At 46.4% G+C, this 23,055-nt stretch overlaps 1 protein-coding gene across 6 annotated transcripts in view; it reads right to left on the bottom strand.

The window, feature by feature from the left end:
• Positions 1-23,055, bottom strand: part of slc8a1a (solute carrier family 8 member 1a) — a 31,582-nt gene that overhangs the window by 6,608 nt on the left and 1,919 nt on the right. The window contains exons 1-7 of one of the 6 annotated variants that reach the window (XM_026169456.1): positions 22,761-23,055; positions 16,355-18,171; positions 9,424-9,530; positions 7,180-7,200; positions 7,032-7,049; positions 3,732-3,800; positions 1,841-1,968 (exon numbers count right to left, since the gene is read on the bottom strand). The exon at positions 22,761-23,055 is cut by the window's right edge and continues 1,919 nt beyond it. In XM_026169456.1, coding sequence (XP_026025241.1) covers positions 1,841-1,968; positions 3,732-3,800; positions 7,032-7,049; positions 7,180-7,200; positions 9,424-9,530; positions 16,355-18,150 — 2,139 coding nt within the window. In that variant the 5' untranslated portion in view covers positions 18,151-18,171; positions 22,761-23,055. The other 5 variants (XM_026169458.1, XM_026169455.1, XM_026169459.1 and 2 more) reach the window with 5 other exon arrangements.

Here is a 23,055-nt window from a genome sequence, read left to right as displayed (position 1 = left end):
TGAGGATCTAAACCGTTTCTTCGCCCGCTTTGAGACGACCAAGCCCTCAGCTGCCACACCACCTCCACCCGCCCCCAGCACTGGCACACTAACACTTAGGGAGCACCAAGTGAGGTGTGTTCTAAGGTCAGTGAATCCCAGGAAGGCGGCAGGTCCTGATGGAACACATGGAAAGGTTCTCACAGCATGTGCTGACGAACTGACCGGAGTCTTCACTAAAATCTTCAACCTTTCCTTGTCATCAAACACCGTCCCGCCCTGCCTCAAAACCTCCACCATCATCCCCATCGCCAAGAAGACAGCTGTGGCCAGCCCAAATGACTACAGGCCTGTTGCACTTACGTCTGTAGTGATGAAGTGCTTTGAGAGACTGGTCTGTCAGCACATCAGGGCCGGTCTGCCTCCCACTCTGGACCCCCACCAATTTGCCTACAGGACAAATCGATCCACCGAGGACGCTATCACCATAGCGCTCCACACTGCGCTGAGTCACCTGGAGCACCGAGGAAGCTATGTGAGAATGCTCTTCCTGGACTTCAGCTCAGCATTCAATCATATCATCCCAGAGATCCTGGTCCAGAAACTGTCTCACCTGGGACTCTCCACCCCCATCTGCCTCTGGATCAAGGACTTCCTGACAAATAGACCACAGTCTGTCAGACTCGGCCCCCACCGGTCCAGCACCATCACACTCAGCACCGGGTCTCCACAAGGATGTGTTTTGAGTCCCCTCCTGTTTATGCTCTACACATCCGACTGCTCCCCTACCCATCTCTCAAACACCATCATAAAGTTCGCGGATGACACCACAGTGGTTGGACTCATCTCAAGGGGGGATGAGTCGGACTATAGAGATGAGGTCAACAGACTGACTGAGTGGTGTTCAGTTAACGACCTCCAACTGAACACCACGAAAACTAAAGAACTTATCTTGGACTTCAGGAAGGGCAGAGCAGACCCGGTCCCACTCTACATTCACGGGAGCTGTGTGGAGAGGGTACACTCCATGAGGTTTCTGGGCGTGCAGATATCTGATGACCTCTCCTGGACTGCAAATACTACAGCGGTGGTTAAAAAGGCCCAGCAGCGTCTCCACTTTCTGAGAGTGCTCAGGAGGAACAACCTGGAGGAGAGGCTGCTGGTGACATTTTACAGAGCCACCATAGAGAGCATCCTAACGTACGGCATAACAACATGGTATGCAGGGTGCTCAGCTGCGGACAGGAAAGTACTGCAGAGGGTCATCAACACAGCCCAGAAGATCACTGGCTGCTCTCTGCCCAGCCTGGAGGTCACTGCAAACTCTCGGTACCTCAGCAGAGCTGGCAATATCATCAAGGACCACTCTCACCCCAGCAACCAATTGTTTGAACTATTACCGTCAGGCCGACGGTACAGGTCACATAAAACCAGGACAAACAGATTCAGGGATAGCTTCTTTCCCAGAGCTATCACCGTAGTAAATAAGCACAAAAACAATTGAACCTATTCCATACCGTCACTGTCATTATATTAATGCTGCTATTCATACTGTCATTATATTAATGCTGCTATCCTGTATATATTGTACATACTATTGTTTGAGTACTTACGATTGTTTTTTTTGTACTTTTTATATTTTACATTTATATTTATTATTGAAACTTGCACCAAGGGAGTGGCACTCCAATTTCGTTGTACTCTGTACAATGACAATAAAGGCTATTCTATTCTATTCTATTCTATTCTATTCTATCTCTTGGTGCTCTCTGATGCAGAGTGGCCATCAGAGCTCCTCAGGACAGTTTCGTCTGAAAGGGGCTTACATATTTCACACTAACCCAAGAGAAACGTCTCCTACCTTGAACTCATACGACTCCTCGATGATCACCTCCAGTTTGACGTGTTCGCCCAGCATTGGCCTGCCCATCTCTGCAATCCTCCGCTCTTCTTCTTCTTTCTTTGTCAAAGGCTCCTCAGCCCCGTCCTCTGAATCAGAGAGGAAACATTAGGTTGTAGAGTCAACAAAAATACACTCAACAAAAATATAAACGCAACACCTTTGTTACTGCTCCCATTCCCCATGGGATGGACGTAGAGACCTAAAATTCATTCCAGATACACAATATAACCATCCCTCCCAAACAGTGGTCACAAATCAGTCCAAATGTGTGGTAGTGGGCACATCTGCTATATTGAGATAATCCATCCCACCTCACAGGTGTGCCACATCAGGATGCTGATCTGACATCATGAGTAGTGCACAGGTGTACCTCAGACTGCCCACAACAAAAGGCCACCCTGGAATGTGCAGTTTTGTCTCACAGCAAAATGCCACAGATGCCACAAGCAATGAGGGAGCGTGCAATTGGCATGCTGACAGCAGGAATGTCAACCAGATCTGTCGCCCGTGCATTGAATGTTCATTTCTCAACCATAAGCCGTCTCCACAGGCGTTTCAGAGAATATGGCAGCACATCCAACCGGCCTCACAACCGCAGACCTCGTGTAACCACACCAGCCCAGGACCTCCACATCCAGCAGGTTCACCTCCAAGATCGTCTGAGACCAGCCACCCAGACAGCTGCTGGAACAATTGGTTTGCACAACCAAACAATTTCTGCACAAACTGTCAGAAACCGTCTCAGGGACGCTCAACTGCATGCCCGTCGTCCTCATCGGGGTCTTGACCTGACTCCAGCTCGTCGCCGTAACAGACTTGTGTGGGCAAATGCTCACATTCGATGGCGTCTGGCACGTTGGAGAGGTGTGCGCTTCACGGATGAATCATGGTTCACATTGTTCAGGGCAGATGGCAGCTGAGAATGTTCCAGTTCTTGCATGGCCAGCATGCTCACCGGACATGTCACCCATTGAGCATGTTCGGGATGTGCTTGACCGGCGTATACGACAGCGTGTACCAGTTCCCACGAATATCCAACAACCTCGCACAGCCATTGAAGTGGAGTGGACCAACATTCCACAGGCCACAACTGACAATCTGATAGACTCCATGCGACGATGTGTTGCACTGCATGAGGCAAATGGTGGTCACACCAGATACTGACCGGTTCTGGGTCCCCAGACCCCCAATAGCGCAAAAAACTGCACATTCCAGGGTGGCCTTTTGTTGTGGGCAGTCTGAGGTACACCTGTGCACTACTCATGATGTCAGATCAGCATCCTGATGTGGCACACCTGTGAGGTGGGATGGATTATCTCAGATGTGCCCACTACCACACATTTGGACTGATTTGTGACCACTGTTTGGGAGGGATGGTTATATTGTGTATCTGGAATGAATTTTAGGTCTCTACGTCCATCCCATGGGGAATGGGAGCAGTAACAAAGGTGTTGCGTTTATATTTTTGTTGAGTGTATTAAGATTCATTTACCTTATTATGTGAGAGAGCAGCTATTTATAAATATGCCTATTCTTGATACAGAAGCCAATATCTGTCACTTTATTTCTAATGGGGTTGAGTCGTTTTTTGAGAGAGATGGTTGAATTGCTCTCAGTTCTCACTAAAGATTTCCCAAGAAGACGTCTAAACCCTGACAGTGAAGAAATGTTGGCCAGTCAAAAGCCCACAATCAATAACACGAGTTTTCTCAAAGCTCAGCTCTCATTGATACCTGTGTACATATGAGCGTTGCCTGTCCTGATCAGAGCTACGAAAATAAATGGTCATAATGGTTCGTTTGACACTGTGATAAAAGTTAGCACAGTAAAAGATAGATGATGGGCAAACCTGCGATGCTGATGATGTTGGAGGGGACGGGGTGCTCTCGTCCCTGGACCTTCCTGTAGATGTCTCTGCCTGAACAGGTGAACAGAAACTGAAACCAGAACAGGGCTGAATCATCACAGCCTGTATCCAGCACCAAGCTGACGGCTTGTGTGTTTAATGTGCGTCTGTTCAGAGGGACAGAATCTGTAAGTCTGTGAAATGTCAGAGGTGTTTTTGTTTAGTAATAGACTTCAAAAATCGGGATGAAACGTGTGTGTTTGCTGTTCAATCTGGATTTATGTTCCTGTGATGCTTTTCATTAACGAAGGTTAGTTATCATTCAACCAGTGCAGGTTAGTTAAAAGGTTAGCTTGATGTCTCTCTACCTCGGCTCATGTGGGAGATGTGGAGACTTAATTTTACTGGATGGTAACTGTGCGCTCGGTCCACAAACGGCATTTTGCAGCTGTGAGCACGTGAACAGTGACAGGCTTACTTCTTTTGTACACAGTCTATGATCGCACCATGGGGCTAGCATCGTAGCAGTGTTCGCCTAGGCTGGCTGTGCTGAGCAATATAAAGGGTGTGCTTTACCATCAGCACATGCCGGGGGGCGGGGTTACACCCACTCTGCTTACACGAGCAGAACACTGACGCTCACACCTGCAGCTCCTCCTCAGGTGGGCATTCAGGTGGAGGGTTGAGCGTTAGACTAACGGACAGTTACAGAGGTCATGTGACGCTAACAGGAAGCAGCGAGGAGTGAAAACAAATCCTGTCTGCTGACGGCAGTATTATTTGATGTTTTTAAAATATTGATGAGCTGTGCTGCTCTCTGAACTGAAATAATAATAACAGTAATAAAATGACGTCCCTGAGCCTGGTTCTGCCGGAGGTTTCTTCCTGTTAAAGGGAGTTTTTCCTTCCCACTGTCGCCAAAGTGCTTGTTCATAGGGGGTCATATGATTGTTGGGTTTTTCTCTGTATCTATGAAGCGCCTTGAGGCGACTTTTGTTGTGATTTGGCGCTATATAAATAAAATTGAATTGAGTCTGAGATTTAATTTAATGCTGTTTAAGACTTTTTTAGTAAACGTTTGTGAGAACCTGCAGAGAGTCTGATTAAATGATCCCTCTTTTATTCTGAAGGTCTTACCTTCAAACATTCACATTAATGATCACACTGACGGTTCAGCATCTCAGAGCGCTGAGGACCTGTTTGTGCGTATCTGAGCATGCTCAGTTTGGTTAGAAATAACCTTCCTTGTCTCACAATTTTAAGGCTTCCGGAAACCTCCAGATGTTTCCTAGTCAGGAAAGAGTCTTCTCTTCACTGATTGGCTCAAAACAGGTGATTTTTTGGCACAATAACAGGCTCTAAAGCTCACGTGTTGTCTGTACACTGTAGAAATGGTGACATCAGCATCGGCCGCCTGATTGGTTTTTGTGTGACCATATTTAGATAAGAGGGCGGAGTCATAAGGTTAGTTAATGGCAGCGAGGTTTTTGGGTTGTTACAGTAACTAGAAGTAACTACAGTAGTTAGAAATTCGAAGGCCAGGTTTTGCTGTGAGCGAGTCTGAGACAGTTTCTGCTCAGATTTCATGTTGGACACTCTGAAGGTTCCTCGGGGAAGCGTTTGATCAAAGGTTAATGGATCTTAGAGAAATTTCTGCCAATCACAAGCTGTGAGGAGCACACGTGTTGTCAAAGTGGTGAGGTGCAAAGCCGCCGTTTCCTGCAGGTTTCCCATCATCTCCCAGGTTTAAGTCCTTCTTTAAACGTCTGTCATCGCTGCCTTGGAGAAGCAGCTGATGGTTCAGACTGACACAGAGACGGAGCCTGAAGTTGTCGGGAGCTCACGTCACAGAATTTCAAGCTTGGCGATTGGATGGTGAAATGAACTCTGGGAGTTTGAGGCGGATGAGTGTAAATGACCCCAGAGAGGATCGCTGTTTGAGGGAAAGCTGAATGGGATCGTTCCTGCAGGAACCACGGAGGTCACGCCTTCACAGAACTGAATGAATGTCTTTCCAGATGTTTTCATCTGTATTGTGTCTCAGCTAGGACACAATACCAAAGACAGGCTCTCATTTAGCAAACAGCCATTGCCCTCTCATCCCACTGTGTCTGACGCTGCCTGTGTCTAATCCTTATGTGAAAGATAAGTCCTGACATCGGGTTTCTCCTGTTATCCCTCACTCATTAGCTTCAGGAACTAAAAACCTGCATGGTTAGGTTCAGGGAAAGCTTGTGATTGGACCAAAACATCGCTTTGCATCAGGAAACTGCTCGTTCTGCACTGAGAGCATGTCTCACGCTCAGCCGGAAGTCTGGAAACAGCCGGCCTGACAGTCACACCTGCTCTTCCAGCTGCTTTGGGATGATGATTTTTTAAATACTCGCTGATGTGTTTGACTTAAAATGTTATTTACTATAATTTCTCTTCTATTTCCACCAACTTCATTAAAGTTGAGACGCTCTGTGGCTCGGCGAAATAACAGGAATGATGGTGTTGCAGCGTGCCGATGGACGCCATGTTTAAATTACCCTGAGCTTCTTCCCCTGCGTGATGCCCTGAAAGAAAACATAACAAGAGGTGCGCTGGTGCTGTTTCATCTGTGATCACGATGACGCACAGAACGGGTCAGGGCATTTCAAATGCTGAGCATAGCCTGTACGTAAAAGATGGACTCCAATTCTGAAGCCACTTTTCAGTTATTTATTTGTAAAAAATGTCTGGAGTCATGTATGATTTTCGTTCCACTTCTCACCTGTGCACCACTTTGTGTTGGTCTTTCACGTGCAATTCCAATAACATTGATTCATGTTTGTGGCTGTAATGTGACAAAATGTGGAAAAGTTCAAGGGGGCCGAATACTTTTGCAAGCCGCTGTAGCTAGGTCCACTCTGTGGCGGCGTTCAGGACGCATGCAGTCACATGACCAGCTCTACGCGGGATATGCCAATCACCCGTCGCACGTTGGTGACCACAGTGAAACACAAACGCTTCTCGGGCCTGGTGGAGCAGCGGGAACGGGCTTTGGTCTGTTTGTAAATCTGAGATTCGGGGCTTCGTCTCAGGCGCCCGACGTTTAAAGGTGATGAATGAGAGTCACGTGAAGAGCTTACAAGACGCCGCTACCATCGTACACGTTGCTTTAAGTGTTGACACACTTTGAAAGCCAACATTTACACCACTGACAGGTGTCTTACCATACAGCTGTTTGTCTATCAAAAAGTCACAAAAAGCACAGATTAACACACACATACAGTGAATGCTCACATGTCAGATATCGTCTCACTGCTGGCTTTCACCTACCTGTCTTAACGAATCCACCTGAAAGGACAGCAAGTACGAAACAGGAAGTCAGAGTTAGTCATTTGGTTTTGTGGCAATTCTTAGAAATCATGAAAGCGACACACATAAACGGTTTGCAGACAGGAAGGGGACAAAGAAAGCGGCTTACCGACTTCCTGAAGCAACACAGCTGAAGAGAAGAAAGAGACGAGAGAGACATGAAGCAGAAGTGACATCAGAAGGTCTCTGTTTGACACACCTGTCCTCAATCTGGACTTCATGCTGCTGAACGAACGCGTGACAAACGTGACGCCAACGACGGTTCGAGCGGTGGTCAGCTGTTAGTTTACTGTTACATCTAACACAAATTTAAAGTGTGCGATTAACACGGACACGTGCAGGTTTCATATGAGAGTCCAGGCTGAATGGACCTGACCCGTCCTCCCCAACCTGCCAGCATCACAGCTTGACCGGACACATCCGCATCTGTCCACACCTGGACCAACAAGGAAGCGAGAATCTCTCTCCTAGCCTCTCCGGGACTAAGATAAGACGAACTAGCATGTTCTAGTGAGGCGAACTGGGCGAAGACACAAACTCCACAAAAACCACCTGAAAACCCAGTGAAACACCCAGGCTGCCTCAGTACACTCAGGGAAATGAAAGTGGGCGGTTGTTACGTTTAAAAGATTCAAACTGGTAATCTGAACAAAATAACTTCCTGTTTCTGTGGTGACCATAATTCCAAAGATTTGAGACCACGGGAAAATCACTGGAGTTATAAGAGGCAGACGACCACACAGACGACGTGTATGCTATCGCTCTTTATTGTGGTTTAACCTGTCAGAGACAAAAACATGCAGAAAGTTGTGTATCGAGCCTTGTGATCAGAACCTTCCTGCTGCTTTTAAGCCTGGATTGACAGCTCAGTGGCACAGCGGTTACCACTGTTGCCTCACAGCAAGAAGGTCCTGTGGTCAAATCCACAATCTGGCCGAGTTTGCGGTGGGTACTCTGACTTCCTCCCACAACTGAAAAGTTAGGTTAGTTGGTGTTTCTAAATTACCTGTGGGTGCAAATGGTTGTCTGTCTCTCTGTGTTAGCCCTGCGACAGAATGGTGACCTATCCAGGGTTTGCCCCGCCTCTCGCCCTATCACGTCCGGATAGGCCCCGGTAACCATGGTAAAAGTGTTTTTACGTTAAGTGGCCCTCGAGGCCTGGAGTTGGACACCCCTGGTCTAGAATTTGTTGAACACTCTAAAAAATTAAGTCTTTAAATGAACTTAATGAAAAGGATTTCCACATTAATAAATGGCTTTCTGTCAGCATTAGGCATTTTTTTCAGACTAACATCATTTTCATGGGTTGGATCAACTTAAATAAATTAAGTTAGACTCAACTGCAGTAAATAAGTTGATCCAACTCCATTAAGTTATAATAACAGCATTGCATAATGCTAAAATAAAGCAATTTAATCACATGAAAATTCTTTCCATTATTTGTTCATGTTATTCAATTTAGTCCAAAGGAGTTTATTTAAAAATCACAAATCGCCACAGCAGTCGCCTCAAGTTAAAGACCCTGCAATGAAAACCCAACAATCATATGACCCCCTTTGAGCAAGCACTTTGGCGACAGTGGGAAGGACAAACTCCCTTTGAACAGGAAGAAACCTCCAGCAGAACCAGGCTCAGGGAGGGGCGGGGCCATCCAAGAGCTGTTAAACGCCACAGGTGACCTGGTTACATGTGCCTTCACATCACAAACCCGACGAGAAGAAAAAGCGACACCGGGTGTTCGCCATAAACGTCTGAGTGAACGGCAACAATACTGTGTGAAGATTTCTATGAACCCGGAGAAAAGAATCAACGCCTTGATTTTGTTGTCGCCTTATATATCGATAAAGTTGACTCAAACTGTCCTAGCACCTCTCAGCACTGATAATTCAGTCTGGACCAATAGGACGCCAGCTGAGGGCAAAGGAGTGACAGCAGCAAAGACAAACTCCACAAAGACAGGCAAAGGAGGACAGGTCAGAGGTCGTCAGAGGTTAAGGTGCCCGTCCACACCTGTCCATCTCCTCCTGTTCCAGTACGGCTCCTGCAGCTCTACGTAGAAGCTGGCATTCTTATCATACTCCTCGTGATCGATTATTTTAATGGCTATGATCTTCCTGTGGGGGGAGGGGGGTCAGAGGTCAAGGGTCATGCATTAGTTCACACAAACACAGACACCTTGTCTGCCTGCTGGGATGCAAAAACATGATTAGCTCAGATTATTAAAGGATGAGCTCAACTCAAACTTCCCCGCACTCGTTATGACATTAAACACCACATCAACAGGGCTGACTGAGGTCAAAGGTTATCAGTGATATAGAAGGGGTCAGGGTACAGGAAGGCGACACCCCCCCACCTTTCCTCTCACTCATCTCCAGCAGCCGAGGCTCTCCGATCTCCAGGAAGAAGTTCTTGTTCTTCTCGTACTCTTCGTCATCGATTATATTTATCCGAATGGTTTTGCTGAAACAGAGAAAAGCCGGAAAGAGAGTTTGCAGAAGGAGAAGCGTGCAGAAGCCCGAGACACCGCAAAAGGAGAAACACGGCGGGCAGAGGGAGACGCCGCCGACATTTACACACACACACACACCGCGTGACCTCGTGTTTCTGTTCGCCGGCACCGCTTCGTACGAACGTTATGTGCACAGCTCTCTGAGCTCCAACCCTAAACCAGGCCAGTACTATGCTTAATATTTATGACTCCAGGAAATCAAATCTGAGTTGTTCAGGTGAGGCAGCAGAGTTAGGAGTGTGAGGACGCACAGAAGAGAGTCAGTCATTTCTGAATTTCATGTGAAACAGAGAAGACGAGAGGACGGCGAGGAGATCTCATGATGACACAGTTTGTTTGTTCGGTGTTGGAGGCGGAGCTGGAGGCTACAGCAGGCCGTGTGTGTGTGTGAATGGAAACTGCATCCACTCCCATGTTTATTTAATGTGAGCAGATTGATGCTTTGGGGCTTTCTCAGTGATCCAAGGACACGGTTTGTTTGGTGTCACAGTTTCAGGACACTTTCAGCTTTGTGGATGTTTGAGTTTCAGTTTTATTCATCCAAAGAATCTGTAAATAAAATAAAAGCAATCAAAGAACTCACAGACAAAAGAGCTGATTTAAAACCAGTAAAGTGTAAATCATCATCAAAGTTATCTGCAAAGACAGAAGGTTGTTTGGGATCAGCGAGGATGACTTAGATCTCACTTTGTGCCGATTCATTATTATTTAACTTTTAAGTCATCTTTAAAGAACCTGATAATGCAGATTACAGTTACTGCTGCTCATTTTAATACTCGTCTGTTTGTTTCCACCTCGAGTATATTTAGTGATGGTTACAGATCGACCATGTTACCATGGAAGGAGTGCCCAGGTGATTCTCAGGTGGAGGTAAATCTCACAGCACCAGAGGAGCACCTTCTGTTCCCTATAGCAGGAACACAAGACTCTAAAAAGTCCCATCAGAAGGAAACAGCTGGAAGGACAGCTGGACAGGAAAGGACGGGACAAACATGGACACTAACTGAACCCGCCCGGCCGAGACTCTCTGCCGTAAAGCTACAACCACACTCACAGCTTTGCCGTAAACCAAAGAACGCGCAGAGACTCGGACGTCCACGGCGCGTCCTCAGATATTAACTGTGTAAATGTGAGGTCTCTGTGTAAACAGGACTGAAAACAGAAGCTCATAAACTCATTTTATCAAACACAGAAACACGTCACACGTTAAAGCTGACAAAATGAGCTGTTCTGAGATCAGTTTTAAAGCAGGACAGCAAATCTAAACTGCGGGTTTAGCATCGTCTTGCTCCATCATGAGGTGCACAGGCACTGACACGCCCCCATCAGAGCTGCAGGCTGATGTTTGGTTGGGTCTGACCTCAGATCAGTTTTAAAGGAGCTTTGGAGCTGTAACTTGTATGTATGGAAGACACGCTGAGCTGCTCACAGACGCTGACTTCGCAGGTCGGCGACCCTCTGCCTCTCTAAGACGGCGGTTTGATGCTGTGATCGCGCGTCCTCTTCCTTCACCTGTTTCTCTTTTTGCAGAATTTTTTTAAAGTTGTTGCCATGAAATTCAAAATGACCTCATATTTTTCTAACAATGGAAAATGTTGTCAGTTTAAAGCTTTGATTCGTTGTCTGTGTTTTATTGTAAATAAAATAAGCATCCTGAGTTTTGTGCATCTGGGTTGTAAAATCTTGAAAGCTGCTTCGTTGCAGTGACAGAGCGTGAATGCACCGAGGAGCTACAAATGGAAACGCTCGCCGAGCTGCAGAGGTCTGTGTGATTTACTGCCTCTATAAAAATCAGAGATTACATATAAACTCTACGTAAGTCAGCTTTTTATCACTGCAGAGGGTTTCTGTGGAGGAAGGAGAAACGAGATAAAAAGTACACCGAGTCTGCAGACGTGGCCGCCGGCCAGCAGCGACCTCCCCCGTCGTCGGCCGTGACAGGAACAAGCTGCAGTGATGTGTCTGCTTTATGGGCTGATGCTGCGACGAAGAGCAGGGACGAGGTGCTGCTGCCTGAACGCGGGCTGGCCTAATAAGGAAGAGAGCAGCGTGGTGTTTATCTGCTCCGCACAGCAGACAGAAGACATCTGACACACTGAAAATCCCCCACACCTCCAGCCGCCTGAGAAAAGATGGAAACACGAGCGAACATCCAGCATCCGTGCAGCAGGCAGCTGCAGGCCGCCCCCTCAGCGAGCCGCTGCCATGCAGGATGCAGGTGTGCACACCTGCAGCAGCTGTTACGTTTCAAATCATCACACTTTCACTGATCCGGCATCCGACCACACACCGCCATGATGTCACAGACTGCTTTGACTGGCAGCGACAGACACCTTACACCAGGGCTGTCAAACAATCGGGCCCCTGGATGGCTTTGGAAAATGTGAAGGAGGGCATAAATTGTTGGCTGTATTTGAATACATTTCCTGCCACGCTCATTCACGCTGCACCAACGTGACAGAAAACACTGAAAGTTGTGTTGCCGTCTACGACACAAACGTCAGATTTTTATTTATTTCACAAACGTCCTTAATGAGAAAAAAGCTTTTTCTGTGACTTAACTGAAACTTTATGTTTTATAATTACAGGAGAGTCTGGCCAATGACAGAAGGCCTAGTTTCACTGAGCCCACCCAATCAGGAGCAGAGATGGGCAGTAACTGTAATCTGATTACTTTTCAGGTAACGAGTAGAGTAAGGGATTACTATTGCAAAAACGGTAATTAGATTACCGTTACTTTCCCGTAGGAACGCTGCGTTACTGCGTTACTAAAACCGTGACTTTTTGCGAGAATGTCTCATGACAGTGACGTAAGCGAGTGCGACGTTAGTGACAACAGCTGTGTGCAGATCAACAATGGATCACATATCGAGTGCAGAGAGTATGAGCGTGCAGCGTTTAAAGCGTGGAAGTACTGACCTTACTTTGAGTTTGATTCCATAAAAAGTGACAAAAACATTAGTGTCCGCTGTGCGTGGGAAGAAAACTTCTTTTTACAGCGAAAAAAACCCCTAAACTTCCAACAAGCACCGAGTAGCTACGACGTAATGGGAAACTCACAGAGAAACTCGTGGATTCTTCCACTGACCGCGGCACACCTGCACCAGGGTAAACCCTCCGCCTACCCCACTCCTGCTTTACAGGTGAAAATAGAGCAACAGGACCGCTGAGTCTTTGACTTTATTTATTTTCTGCTGTGTTTTACTTGCATCTATTTGAAAGACTGAGTGTAAACACAAAAAATATTTTATTTTATGTGCTGGAATGTGCAGAAAATAGGTTTAAATGTTAAACTAATTTCTTCCAGTCAGAGAATGTTGCAGATAATTAAATCTCTGCTTGATGCATAAAGTTAAAAGATTAAAACTAATAAAACAAGTTTTAAAAAGAGACTTTTCCATTTGATTACATTTTGTATGATGGATTATGTAGAAAAAGTAGAATTGGGCTGAAAGATCTATCACTTTATCACCTCTTCAGGTTGTAAATCATGTTTTTAAAAAGTAACTAAGTAATTAATTACTTTTGAAAATAAGTAATCAGTAAAGTAACGGGATTACTTTTTTGGGGAAGTAATCGGTAATTAGTTCCTGATTACTTTTTTCAAGTAACTTGACCAACACTGATCAGGAGTGAGGTGATGTCACACATTCGTTTGACACAAAGTGAGCATATTTGGAGACATGGGTGGAGTCATAATGTAGTGTGGCAGTGAGAAAAGTAACGCTTTATGTAGCCTTGACACGACACGGAAAGAAATAACAAGGAAAGGAAAGAAGGAAAGACAAAGAAGGAAAGGAAAAACGGAAAGGAAAGAAGACAAGGAAGGAAAGAAAGAAGGAAGGGCCCGGTCTCTGCTCTTCTGTTGGAGCCGTCATATCGCTCCTTCCTCGCGTTGACAAAAACCGGACACAGGAAATGCTATGGCTGCCTCGGTGACGGCTACGAACTATAAACCGGCGCAATGATGCCAGGACAGCAGACACATTCCAGGAAGAGTTTCATATGTTTAATATCTCATCATTTACTGGATTGTCTGACACCTAGAAGAAGGTGATCCAGATCAATCACGTGTCGGAGGGCCAATCAGAGCTCCGCCCTCTCAAACACATCGAGGGTGCAGCTTCACAACGCGTGACCTGCTGAGGCGCAAACACCGCCGTCCCCACAGACAGCTGTTTACAGCCAGGGGACACCTGCAGGGTGTGACACGCATCGAGTCACGCTGTAACATAATCACAAAGCACACAGTGGCTGATTTGCTGGGCGCCATCACATGACCTGACAGTCTGCCTGAGGCAAAGCAGACGCTGCCTCTGGGAAAAAGAATCACTTGGATAAGACCATCAAATGTTCCCGTCAGGACGACTGCAGCAGCCCTTCACCTGGATCACCTGTCCAGCTGTTTCAACATCACTACATCAGCTGCGTGTCAAACTGAATGCCATCGAGCACGTTCACCGCCGCCGTGCAGCGTGCAGGCGTTTGTGTACCTGACTCGCTGCAGCTTTGATGGATGCAAGCTGTGCGGCTTGTCCTGCTTCTGTCACTGGAGGACTTTCCTTCAAACTCACTGAGCAGCACACACAGTGCTGACGGGGAGGCGTGCAGACTGACGGTGCGCCTAATAAACTGACTATAAACGACCCGCCTGCAGCCATCTGTCTCCCGGGTGACTGAACGCAGCCTAAAACAGGACGTGCCGTGGAGCTTGGAGATCCTGCCTCTGCTGCGATAACTCCATCGGTCTATATAAGGCTGCGGCCGCAGCGCTGCCAGCGTCCTCATTAATAAACTCAAACACAGGACGAGCGAGGCAGCGTCTCCATTCCAGCACGCCGTCCTCTTCCTTTCGCGGATATAAATGTTTTCATTTGAGACGTGGAAAGAGTCGACCTGCAGCCACTATGCCAGGCATGTAAGGCTGAAGACACAAGTCACGTGACTGTGTGGAGGCGGAGTTACACTCAGACCGGGGTACAAGAGCTGTGAGGCATTTCGCTCGTTTTCATCGTGACCTACGACCTCAGCACCCTGAGTGGTCACTAGGATTACTCTACCTAAACACAGTAGTTAGATTACTTCTACACATGGTGTGCCCCAAATGTTTGATGTAGTTTTCTTAACTTGTGGCTTTATATTTATGCACGGGAGCCCAGCTGGCCCCCGCCGTGTGGCTCCACACCACCAGCAACCTGTGTGTGTCTCTGTGTGTGTCTCTGTGTGTGTCTCTGTGTGTGTCTGTGTGTGTGTCTGTGTGTGTGTCTGTGTGTCTGTGTGTGCGTGTGTGTGTGTGCGTGTGTGTCTGTGTGTGTCTCTGTGTGTGTCTCTGTGTGTGTCTCTGTGCGTGCGCGTGTGTGTCTGTGTGTGTCTCTGTGTGTGTCTCTGTGTGTGTCTCTGTGTGTGTCTGTGTGTCTGTGTGTGTGTGTGTGTGTCTGTCTGTGTGTGTGTGTGTGTGTGTGTGTGTGTGTCTGTGTGTGTCTGTGTGTGTGTGTGTCTGTGTGTGTGTGTGTCTGTGTGTGTCTGTGTGTGTGTGTGTGTGTGTGTGTGTCTGTGTGTGTGTGTCTGTCTGTGTGTGTGTTGTGTCTGTGTGTGTGTGTGTGTGTGTGTGTCTGTGTGTGTGTCTGTGTCTGTCTGTGTGTGTGTGTGTGTCTGTGTGTGTCTGTGTGTGTGTGTGTGTGTGTGTGTCTGTGTGTGTGTGTGTGTCTGTGTGTGTGTCTGTGTGTGTGTGTGTGTGTGTGTCTGTGTGTCTGTGTGTGTGTGTGTGTGTCTGTGTGTGTCTGTGTGTGTGTGTGTGTCTGTCTGTCTGTGTGTGTGTGTGTGTGTGTGTGTGTGTGTGTGTGTGTCTGTGTGTGTGTCTGTCTGTGTGTGTGTGTGTGTGTGTGTGTGTCTGTGTGTGTGTGTGTGCGCGCGCACATGTGTGTGTGTGTGTGTGTGTGTGCGCACATGTGTGTGTGTGTGTGTGTGTGCGCGCACATGTGTGTGTGTGTGTGTGTGTGTGTGCGCACATGTGTGTGTGTGTGTGTGTGTGTGCGTCTTAATTCTACATGAGGATTGTGGATTCATTCATTAAAGTTGTGGATTAATTACCTTTAAAGATCAGGACCAGCTGTGTGTGACGTGGAAGCAGAAGCTGAATAATAATGGATTGGATTTATAAAGCGCCTTTCAAGGCACCCAAGGCGCTTTACAATACCACTAATCATTCACTCTCACATTCACACACTGACAAATTTGAGTTCTCTGACTCTTGTTTAGTGTCAGCAGCATCTGATGGTGCTTCAGGTGTCGAGTGATTAAACTCGATGGAAGTGATGCTTCTGATGCTGAAACTATTGTCTGCGTCGTGTACAGTTTAAAGAGGTGATGAAAAAATTCCCATGCCTGTTCATTAGAATAATCTGGAAAGGTTTGAAATCTACAGAGTGATCCGTACATAAATCCATTTATATTTTAGGATTAATAAGAAACCATGTAAGAGAAGCCAGGCCTGCCACGTGATGGTGTAAGGGCTAACCTCTTAACATGTTCGGTTTTGTTTCAGCCACATGCCAAACAGACAGTAGAAAATGTTAGGTCACAAAGAAATGCAATTCTCCTTAAAAAGCTGATCCATGAACTAATCCAAACATGACTGAACTGAAACCCTAACTCTAGTCCTGGAGGAGGAGCCAAAACACTGGTGGGTGCGAAGCGATTAGCATGTAAGATACTGTTACTATAACACCTGTGGAGCTAAAGTTGTTTCAGATCGTTAAAGAGGATTCGTACTTACGAAATCTCATCGTTCTCAAACTCCAGAACTCCGTGTGTATCCTCAAAGTCCTCGCCGCCTCCTTTAGCGGACCCCTGTATCGTTTTGTAGGGCACTACCACAACGCCGCGTGCTCCTGAGGTCCGGATCACCTTGACCTCCATCACCCCGACACTCTCGCTCACGGTCATCACTGGCTCCTCGAACGTAAAGATCCCGGCGTGGTCATCATCAAATATGGTAACGGTGGCCGTGCAGGGCAAACCCAGACCTGCGAGGGTGTCCACGTGGTTTGCCTCGTGACTGTTCAAACCCTCAGCTGTAACTCTGACGTTGCTTAGGTGAACCAGGAAGTGCTCGTCTTCTTCAAAGATGTCGTCATCGATAATATCGATGCGGATTTCTTTTTCCGTCTCACCGGGTTTGAACACAACTGTTCCTTCTGTGAACTGATAATCTGAGCCGGCGTTGGCGGTGCCGTCTTCTGTCCGGTAATCCACGGAGACCGTGCTGGTCAGGTCTCCGCCACGTCGAACCACATTCAGTGCCACGCTGCCGCAGTTCTCCAAACACTGGTAGGTACCAGGGTCGAAGATCACTTTGGAAGAGAAGTCGTTCACCGACACCTCAGAGAAGATATCATGGGTGGCTCTCTTGGCTTGGTCAGCGGCATGCTTCTTCAGGACGTTACCCGCTCCTGTCATGATTCTGGTCGCTTGGCAGCGGTAGAAAGCTCGACTCTTCTGTTGCTGGGTTAAAACTTGGTAATTCGCAAGCTCCATCAGCTGCTCCATCTCCTTCTCCGGATGTTTCTGTTTCAGCTCCTTCAGGATCCTCGCCACCTCCCTGCGGGCCTCCTCCTCGTCCAGCTCCTTCCCTTCAAATCCTGCCTCTCCATCTGTGAACTCCTCTCCATGAGAGTTGAGCATTTTTCCATCCATTTCAATGTCAACCTTTGAGGGAAGTTCTGGTTCTCCCTCCGTTTCGATGATCACTCCTTTCCGCTTCCCCGCCCTGTATCGCTTGTACATGTATTTGTAGAAAAGAAGTCTGCGATCCGCTATGTACGCCAATCCAACGCAAAGTGGGAAGAAGAAGAGCGTGAGAAGCCCCTCCCATATTTCCACAACTCCTGGAGAAAAGACAGCCAGGATCAGATAAAGCCAGGTGTAAGCAAAGACGCTCCAGGCAGCGGTGATGAAGAACACGCGCAAGTGCTTCACTTTTCTGGTCTCTCCTTCAGGAATGACAGACACACACAGCCCGATGATGACGAACATGTTGAAGGCGGCGCTTCCTACGATGGTGTTGGGACCGAGCTCCCCGGCATTGAAGTTGTGCCCACAAACCTCCACCACTGAGAGGAGGATCTCTGGGGCGGATGAACCCAGTGCCATCAGGGTCAGGTTGGACACTGTCTCATTCCAGATGCGTACAGTCGTCGTGATCTTCTCACCGTTTGGTTTCTTGATGGTGATCCGTCTCTCCTGGGAGGTGATGACTTCGATGGATGCCATGAAGCGATCGGCGATAATGGAGACCCCTAAGAACATGTACGCTAACCCCACGAAGTATATGGTTGCTCTGGCGAGGCGGTCAGTGAAGGCTGGGTTTTCTGGCTTCCACATAGGAAGGATAACGCCCTCTATGCAGTTGGTGCTTCCACCACATTTGCTGTGGTTGGTGGCTGTCTGGTTGGAGGTGAGAGTCAGAGTAGAGCCCGCTGCTGCTGAATATGGAAACTCAGTTGAGATGACGGTCAGAAAGAAAATCAGCTTATAGGTGAAGAACATCGGCATGGTCCTGGCTGGGCTCATGGTGCTTCAGCTCCCTTAAACCTGTAAGATACAGAGAGAGTGCTCATTATTCTGGTTTCTCCCTAATTATGTTTAAAACCGAGCTGGAGCTGAAGCCTTGTTCCACATTCAAACTAGCTCTACTTCTAAAAGTGGCTGTGAAACTGGCAGCAGCAGTGCTTCAGTGAAAAAAGGAGAGTCTGTCCTCTCATCTGTATGAAAGCTAAAGTCTGTCCTGACCCACACATGAGTCATGTTCTCATGAGATGGGCTTGGTTTGTGAAACATGAAATGCTTCTGGCAGGCTCAACAATATTATTGGTGTATCTTATGGGGTGGCTGTAGCTCAGAAATCTGCTCTCTCCTTCTAGTACTGACAGGGAGAGAGAGCAGATTTCTTCTTCATTGGCTTCCTGTTAAATCCAGAATTCAAAATCCTGCTCCTCACATACAAGGTCTTAAATAATCAGGCCCCATCTTATCTTAATGACCTTGTAGTACCATATCACCCTATTAGAGCACTTCGCTCTCGCTCTGCAGGCCTACTTGTTGTTCCTAGAGTATTTAAAAGTAGAATGGGAGGCAGAGCCTTCAGTTTTCAGGCCCCTCTTCTGTGGAACCAGCTTCCAGTTTGGATTCAGGAGACAGACACTATCTCTACTTTCAAGATTAGGCTTCAAACTTTCCTTTTTGCTAAAGCATATAGTTAGGGCTGGACCAGGTGACCTTCCCACTGTCGCCAAAGTGCTTGCTCATAGGGGGTCATATGATTGTTGGGTTTTTCTCTGTATGTATTATTGTAGGGTCTACCTTACAACATCAAGCACCTTGAGCCGACTGTTGTTGTGATTTGAATTGAATAGATCAGGTCAGCTACACAGCAAATTCAAAAGTGTTAAATGTTTTGGTGTTAATAGTCTTCTTGCAAAAGTAGAGTTAATTTTACTCTAAGTAGAGTCACATTCTTTTAACCACCAACAGAGTAAATTCACAGACTCCGCCCCCAGCACGGCTCCAATCGAAGCTGAAGTGAAGCCGTTTCAGAACATTTTGCTCTACATATTTGAGTTGTTTGCCATGCTTGGTAAGTCATTTTTTCAAAGATTGTTTCAATTATTATTATGAGCTTTTACTTCTGTGGCTCTTTGGAGTTGAGACAAAGCTGTGTGAAAGGCATTAGCCATGTTGCTCGCTGATAGCATAATATTCTGTTTTAGCTAGCTGAAAGGTATTGTTTGCGGGCAAATACCACAGCACTGAAAAAAGCTTGCATGTGAATTTTCAGTCAAACCTTTGGTCAAATACACCTAAAACAATGTCTAGAATGTGAAATGTTGGTATAATGGTGCTACTTGAAGCCTGAAAACGATCGCCCATAAAAAAAAAAACGAGCAAACAGCAGTAGCTGACGTCCTGACTGGATTCCACGGTAGCATTTAGATCCCTCCAGAGTTTTGTGCACACGGTTTGGGTAAAAATGAAAAAGGTTGAGGTTTTACATTTAGTTCAGTATTACCTGTTGCCTGTGTCCTTGTCTTTTGGGAAAATACTTTACACAAGTAATGGCTCAAAGAGGATTCCTTTTTTTTTTTACTGTGCTGCAATTGTTTACTGGATTATTTGTGCCAATAATTAGTGTCAACTAATTTTTATTCAATCTCCGCACAGGATATGCTTGTGAAGATGGAATATGGGGGAGAGCAGAAGTGCGTTGCAGTTCCACAAAGGGATGAATGAAGGACATGCATATTGTATTGAAGAAATAAGTGATGAGATGCTGTTATTTGCATTTACCATGTCAGACCTTTTGATAAACAAAATTCTAATGAAAGTGAGAACATGTACACTGTTACATCTTTCAGAAAATGTTTTGAAATTGTGGTGCACAGTTCAGAATAAATGTTTTTCAAAAACCATTGCATCTTTTTAGTAAATGTTTATTTCCAAAAGAAATTTCTAGAAGGTCAGAACAGTAAAATTCCTGCTTTTTAGAATGAATTAGAAGATAACTCTTACGTAGTTAAACTAAAATACTCTTTGAGAGTTAATATATAAACTCTTAACACCAAGTGTTAAATTATCAACTCCAGACAGATTTGGTGTTTAACACTAAATCAGAGTTAACGTACCAACTCTCCAAAAAGAGTTAAATTAACACTCTCTGGTGTGGACCCATATAGACACTTTAATAGTGTTGAAGTCAAATCCGACAGTGTTAATTTGGACATGCTGGATTTGCTGTGTACTAATCAAAAGGTTGGCAGTTTGATCCCTGCTCCTGTCTCCATGCCAAGGTATCTGTGGGCAAGACACTGAACCTCATGTTGCTCTCTGAGGCATTCTTCAGAGTGTGGCTGTTAGAGAGAAAGCACTTGAGTAGAAAAAAAGTGTTTGTGTGAATGTGATAGTGCAGATGGGGCGGAGCCACAGAGCAGCTCCTCCTATTTCAACCCTACACCAGCAACACTGAAGTCTAATGAGAGGCTGCTCTTACAATAACAGCTGACAACAGCAACCATGGCTGTTGTTCCTACAAGGTCACATTTCACACCTCAGTATGACTATGAAAAGACACAAAGCAGCCCAATTACACAAAGGCAAACTAACCTGCTGCAAGAGAGCGAGACAGGAAATCAAAGGTACAAAAGTATATAATAAAATAAATATATATATATATATATATATATAATAAAAAGAAACAGAAAAGTACCACGAACACTGCAAATCACTTTAGAAGAAAGAAAAACGTCAACACAAGCTGTCAGAAATGTGATAAAAGAAGACAAAGCTACGAAGAGAAAACGACAACCAGCGAGCCGCAAACCTGCTGGAAAAGAGAAAAACTACTACTGGAGGACATCAAACTGTTAAAACAAGTGACAAAAAATGACTAAAGTGACACAGTCCTTTAAATTCGTTTATGTCTCTTTTATATTCAAGCTTTTTAAATAAAGATAAAATTTGAATGGACATCTTTAAAATGATTCGATGATCTTTAATAACCGAACCAAGTTTGCAGCTCACACACACTGATCACAAACACTGCTGCGTGTCAGCGTCCAGGTCAAAAATGCTAATTTATAATAAAAAAATATATACATAAATAAACAAGGATGGGTGTGCGAAAATGAACAATCGTAGACCGATTAATCCAAACCATCCCTGTCAGAGTTAGATCAGGGAGAGATGCTGTGACCTGCTGTGACATGAACAGCAACACAAGCTCAGCTGAAACGCTGGAGCACGATTGCTCAGGAGAAAATCAGAAACCTACCTTGGCTCAAACTGTTTCAGGTGAAGATCAAACTCACTGATGGACGATGGAAAAGAAGAAAAAATCAGAAGGGTGACAAATGCACAAGACTTTTCATCTGACAGAGAGCTGAAACCCCGACACTAAACCTCCTCCAGAGGACCAGCGAGAGGCTGTCAGACGGCGTGGAGACGAGGAACAGAAACACCACCTGATGATAACACCGAAATAACAACAGAGCCGACGGAGCAGCGCCGTCCTCTCCTCAGCACCTCCTCTCCCTCTGCCGCCCGCAGGGTGACGTTAACAAAGAGGACACGAAATCAGCAAATCAGATCACGTGTAACAAATTCATTCAGAGCCAGGCTGTTTCCTGCAGCTCCGCTCTCACGTTTCCTCTTTAACGGGGGTCAGATTACTGAATCTGGAGTTTGGTGAGTCCACACCTCACGTCTCATCCTAAACTGATTTGGTCCTCCTCTGCTTCCTGCAAACTTCAATTCAGTTTGATTTACACAGCGCCAAACCACAGCAACAGTCGCCTCAAGGTGCTTTATATTGTAAGGTCGACCCTACAATAATCCATACAGAGAAAAACCCAACAATCACATGATCCCCTATGAGCAAGCACTTTGGTGACAGTGGGAAGAAAAAACTCCCTTTTAACAGGAAGAAACCGCCGTTTATCAGACTGATCTATGGACCAAACTGCATTTTATTCACCCCGTTACCTCAGCCTCGTCTCCTTTACTTCACTTCAATCAGTGCTGGGAGGAGTTTCTCCTTGTACCACCGCTACAGTGAAAACTTATCCAGAAGTACTCGAGCTGTACTTCTCTGGTCTCAGCTCTCTCACACAGACCTCCCCTCTGAGAGTTGAACCTGAGCTACAATCAGAGATCAGCTGTGTCCAAAAACAGCTGTTTGGCTCCGATTTAGTCAGATTTAAACAGGCGAGTTATGAAATCATCCTCCCGCCGTACAGGTGGCGTGAAGGATGGAAATATCTACTGAGATCAACCAATCGGTGCATCAGGCTGTAAGCATGGGAAGTTTAACATGGGAGTCTATGAGGACTGACTCACTGCTGCCTCCGCTGGATGTCAGAGGAACTGCAGGCTTTGGTCCTTCTGGTCCTTCACTTGTGGTACAAAGTACCAGCAACAACAGTACTAATCCTCACACGCCAAAGTACTGCTGTATACTATTACCACACCATTACACCCTATAAAATCACACAACATTACACCAGCTACCCTACAGCATCACCTACGTCTGCATTACATCACTCCATCCCAGAGGCGTGACGATGACCTGAAGAAGCCCAGCTGCCGCAGAGTAAACCCGGCCTGTGGTGCTTCTCTGAGCTGGTACTCACCTCTGGTCCTGACACAGCAGCAGCAGGAGAAGAGAGTGCGCTCAGGAGGGAGAGCCGAGTCCGATAACTGCTCTAAATTTAACAGAAAAACATGTCGTACTAAACATGGCTGCGTAGCTGCCTGCGTGCTGCTTATCGTCCTTCTGCTGGCGGGCCATGGCCATACAAGGCTCTGCAGGGCCCGGGGCCATTCAGCAGCTCCTCGTCACCACCGACACGTGGGGAGATAACCGCTAACGGCTAACAGAGGCAGGAATGCTGGGACAAGTGCCTCGCAGCCACCCCCATCCCCAAA

This window comes from Astatotilapia calliptera, chromosome 6 (assembly GCF_900246225.1).
Source record: "Astatotilapia calliptera chromosome 6, fAstCal1.2, whole genome shotgun sequence".
Classification (NCBI taxonomy): domain Eukaryota; kingdom Metazoa; phylum Chordata; class Actinopteri; order Cichliformes; family Cichlidae; genus Astatotilapia; species Astatotilapia calliptera.
Note: the sequence above shows the minus strand (reverse complement) of the source record. Positions and strands in the feature narration are given on the sequence as shown.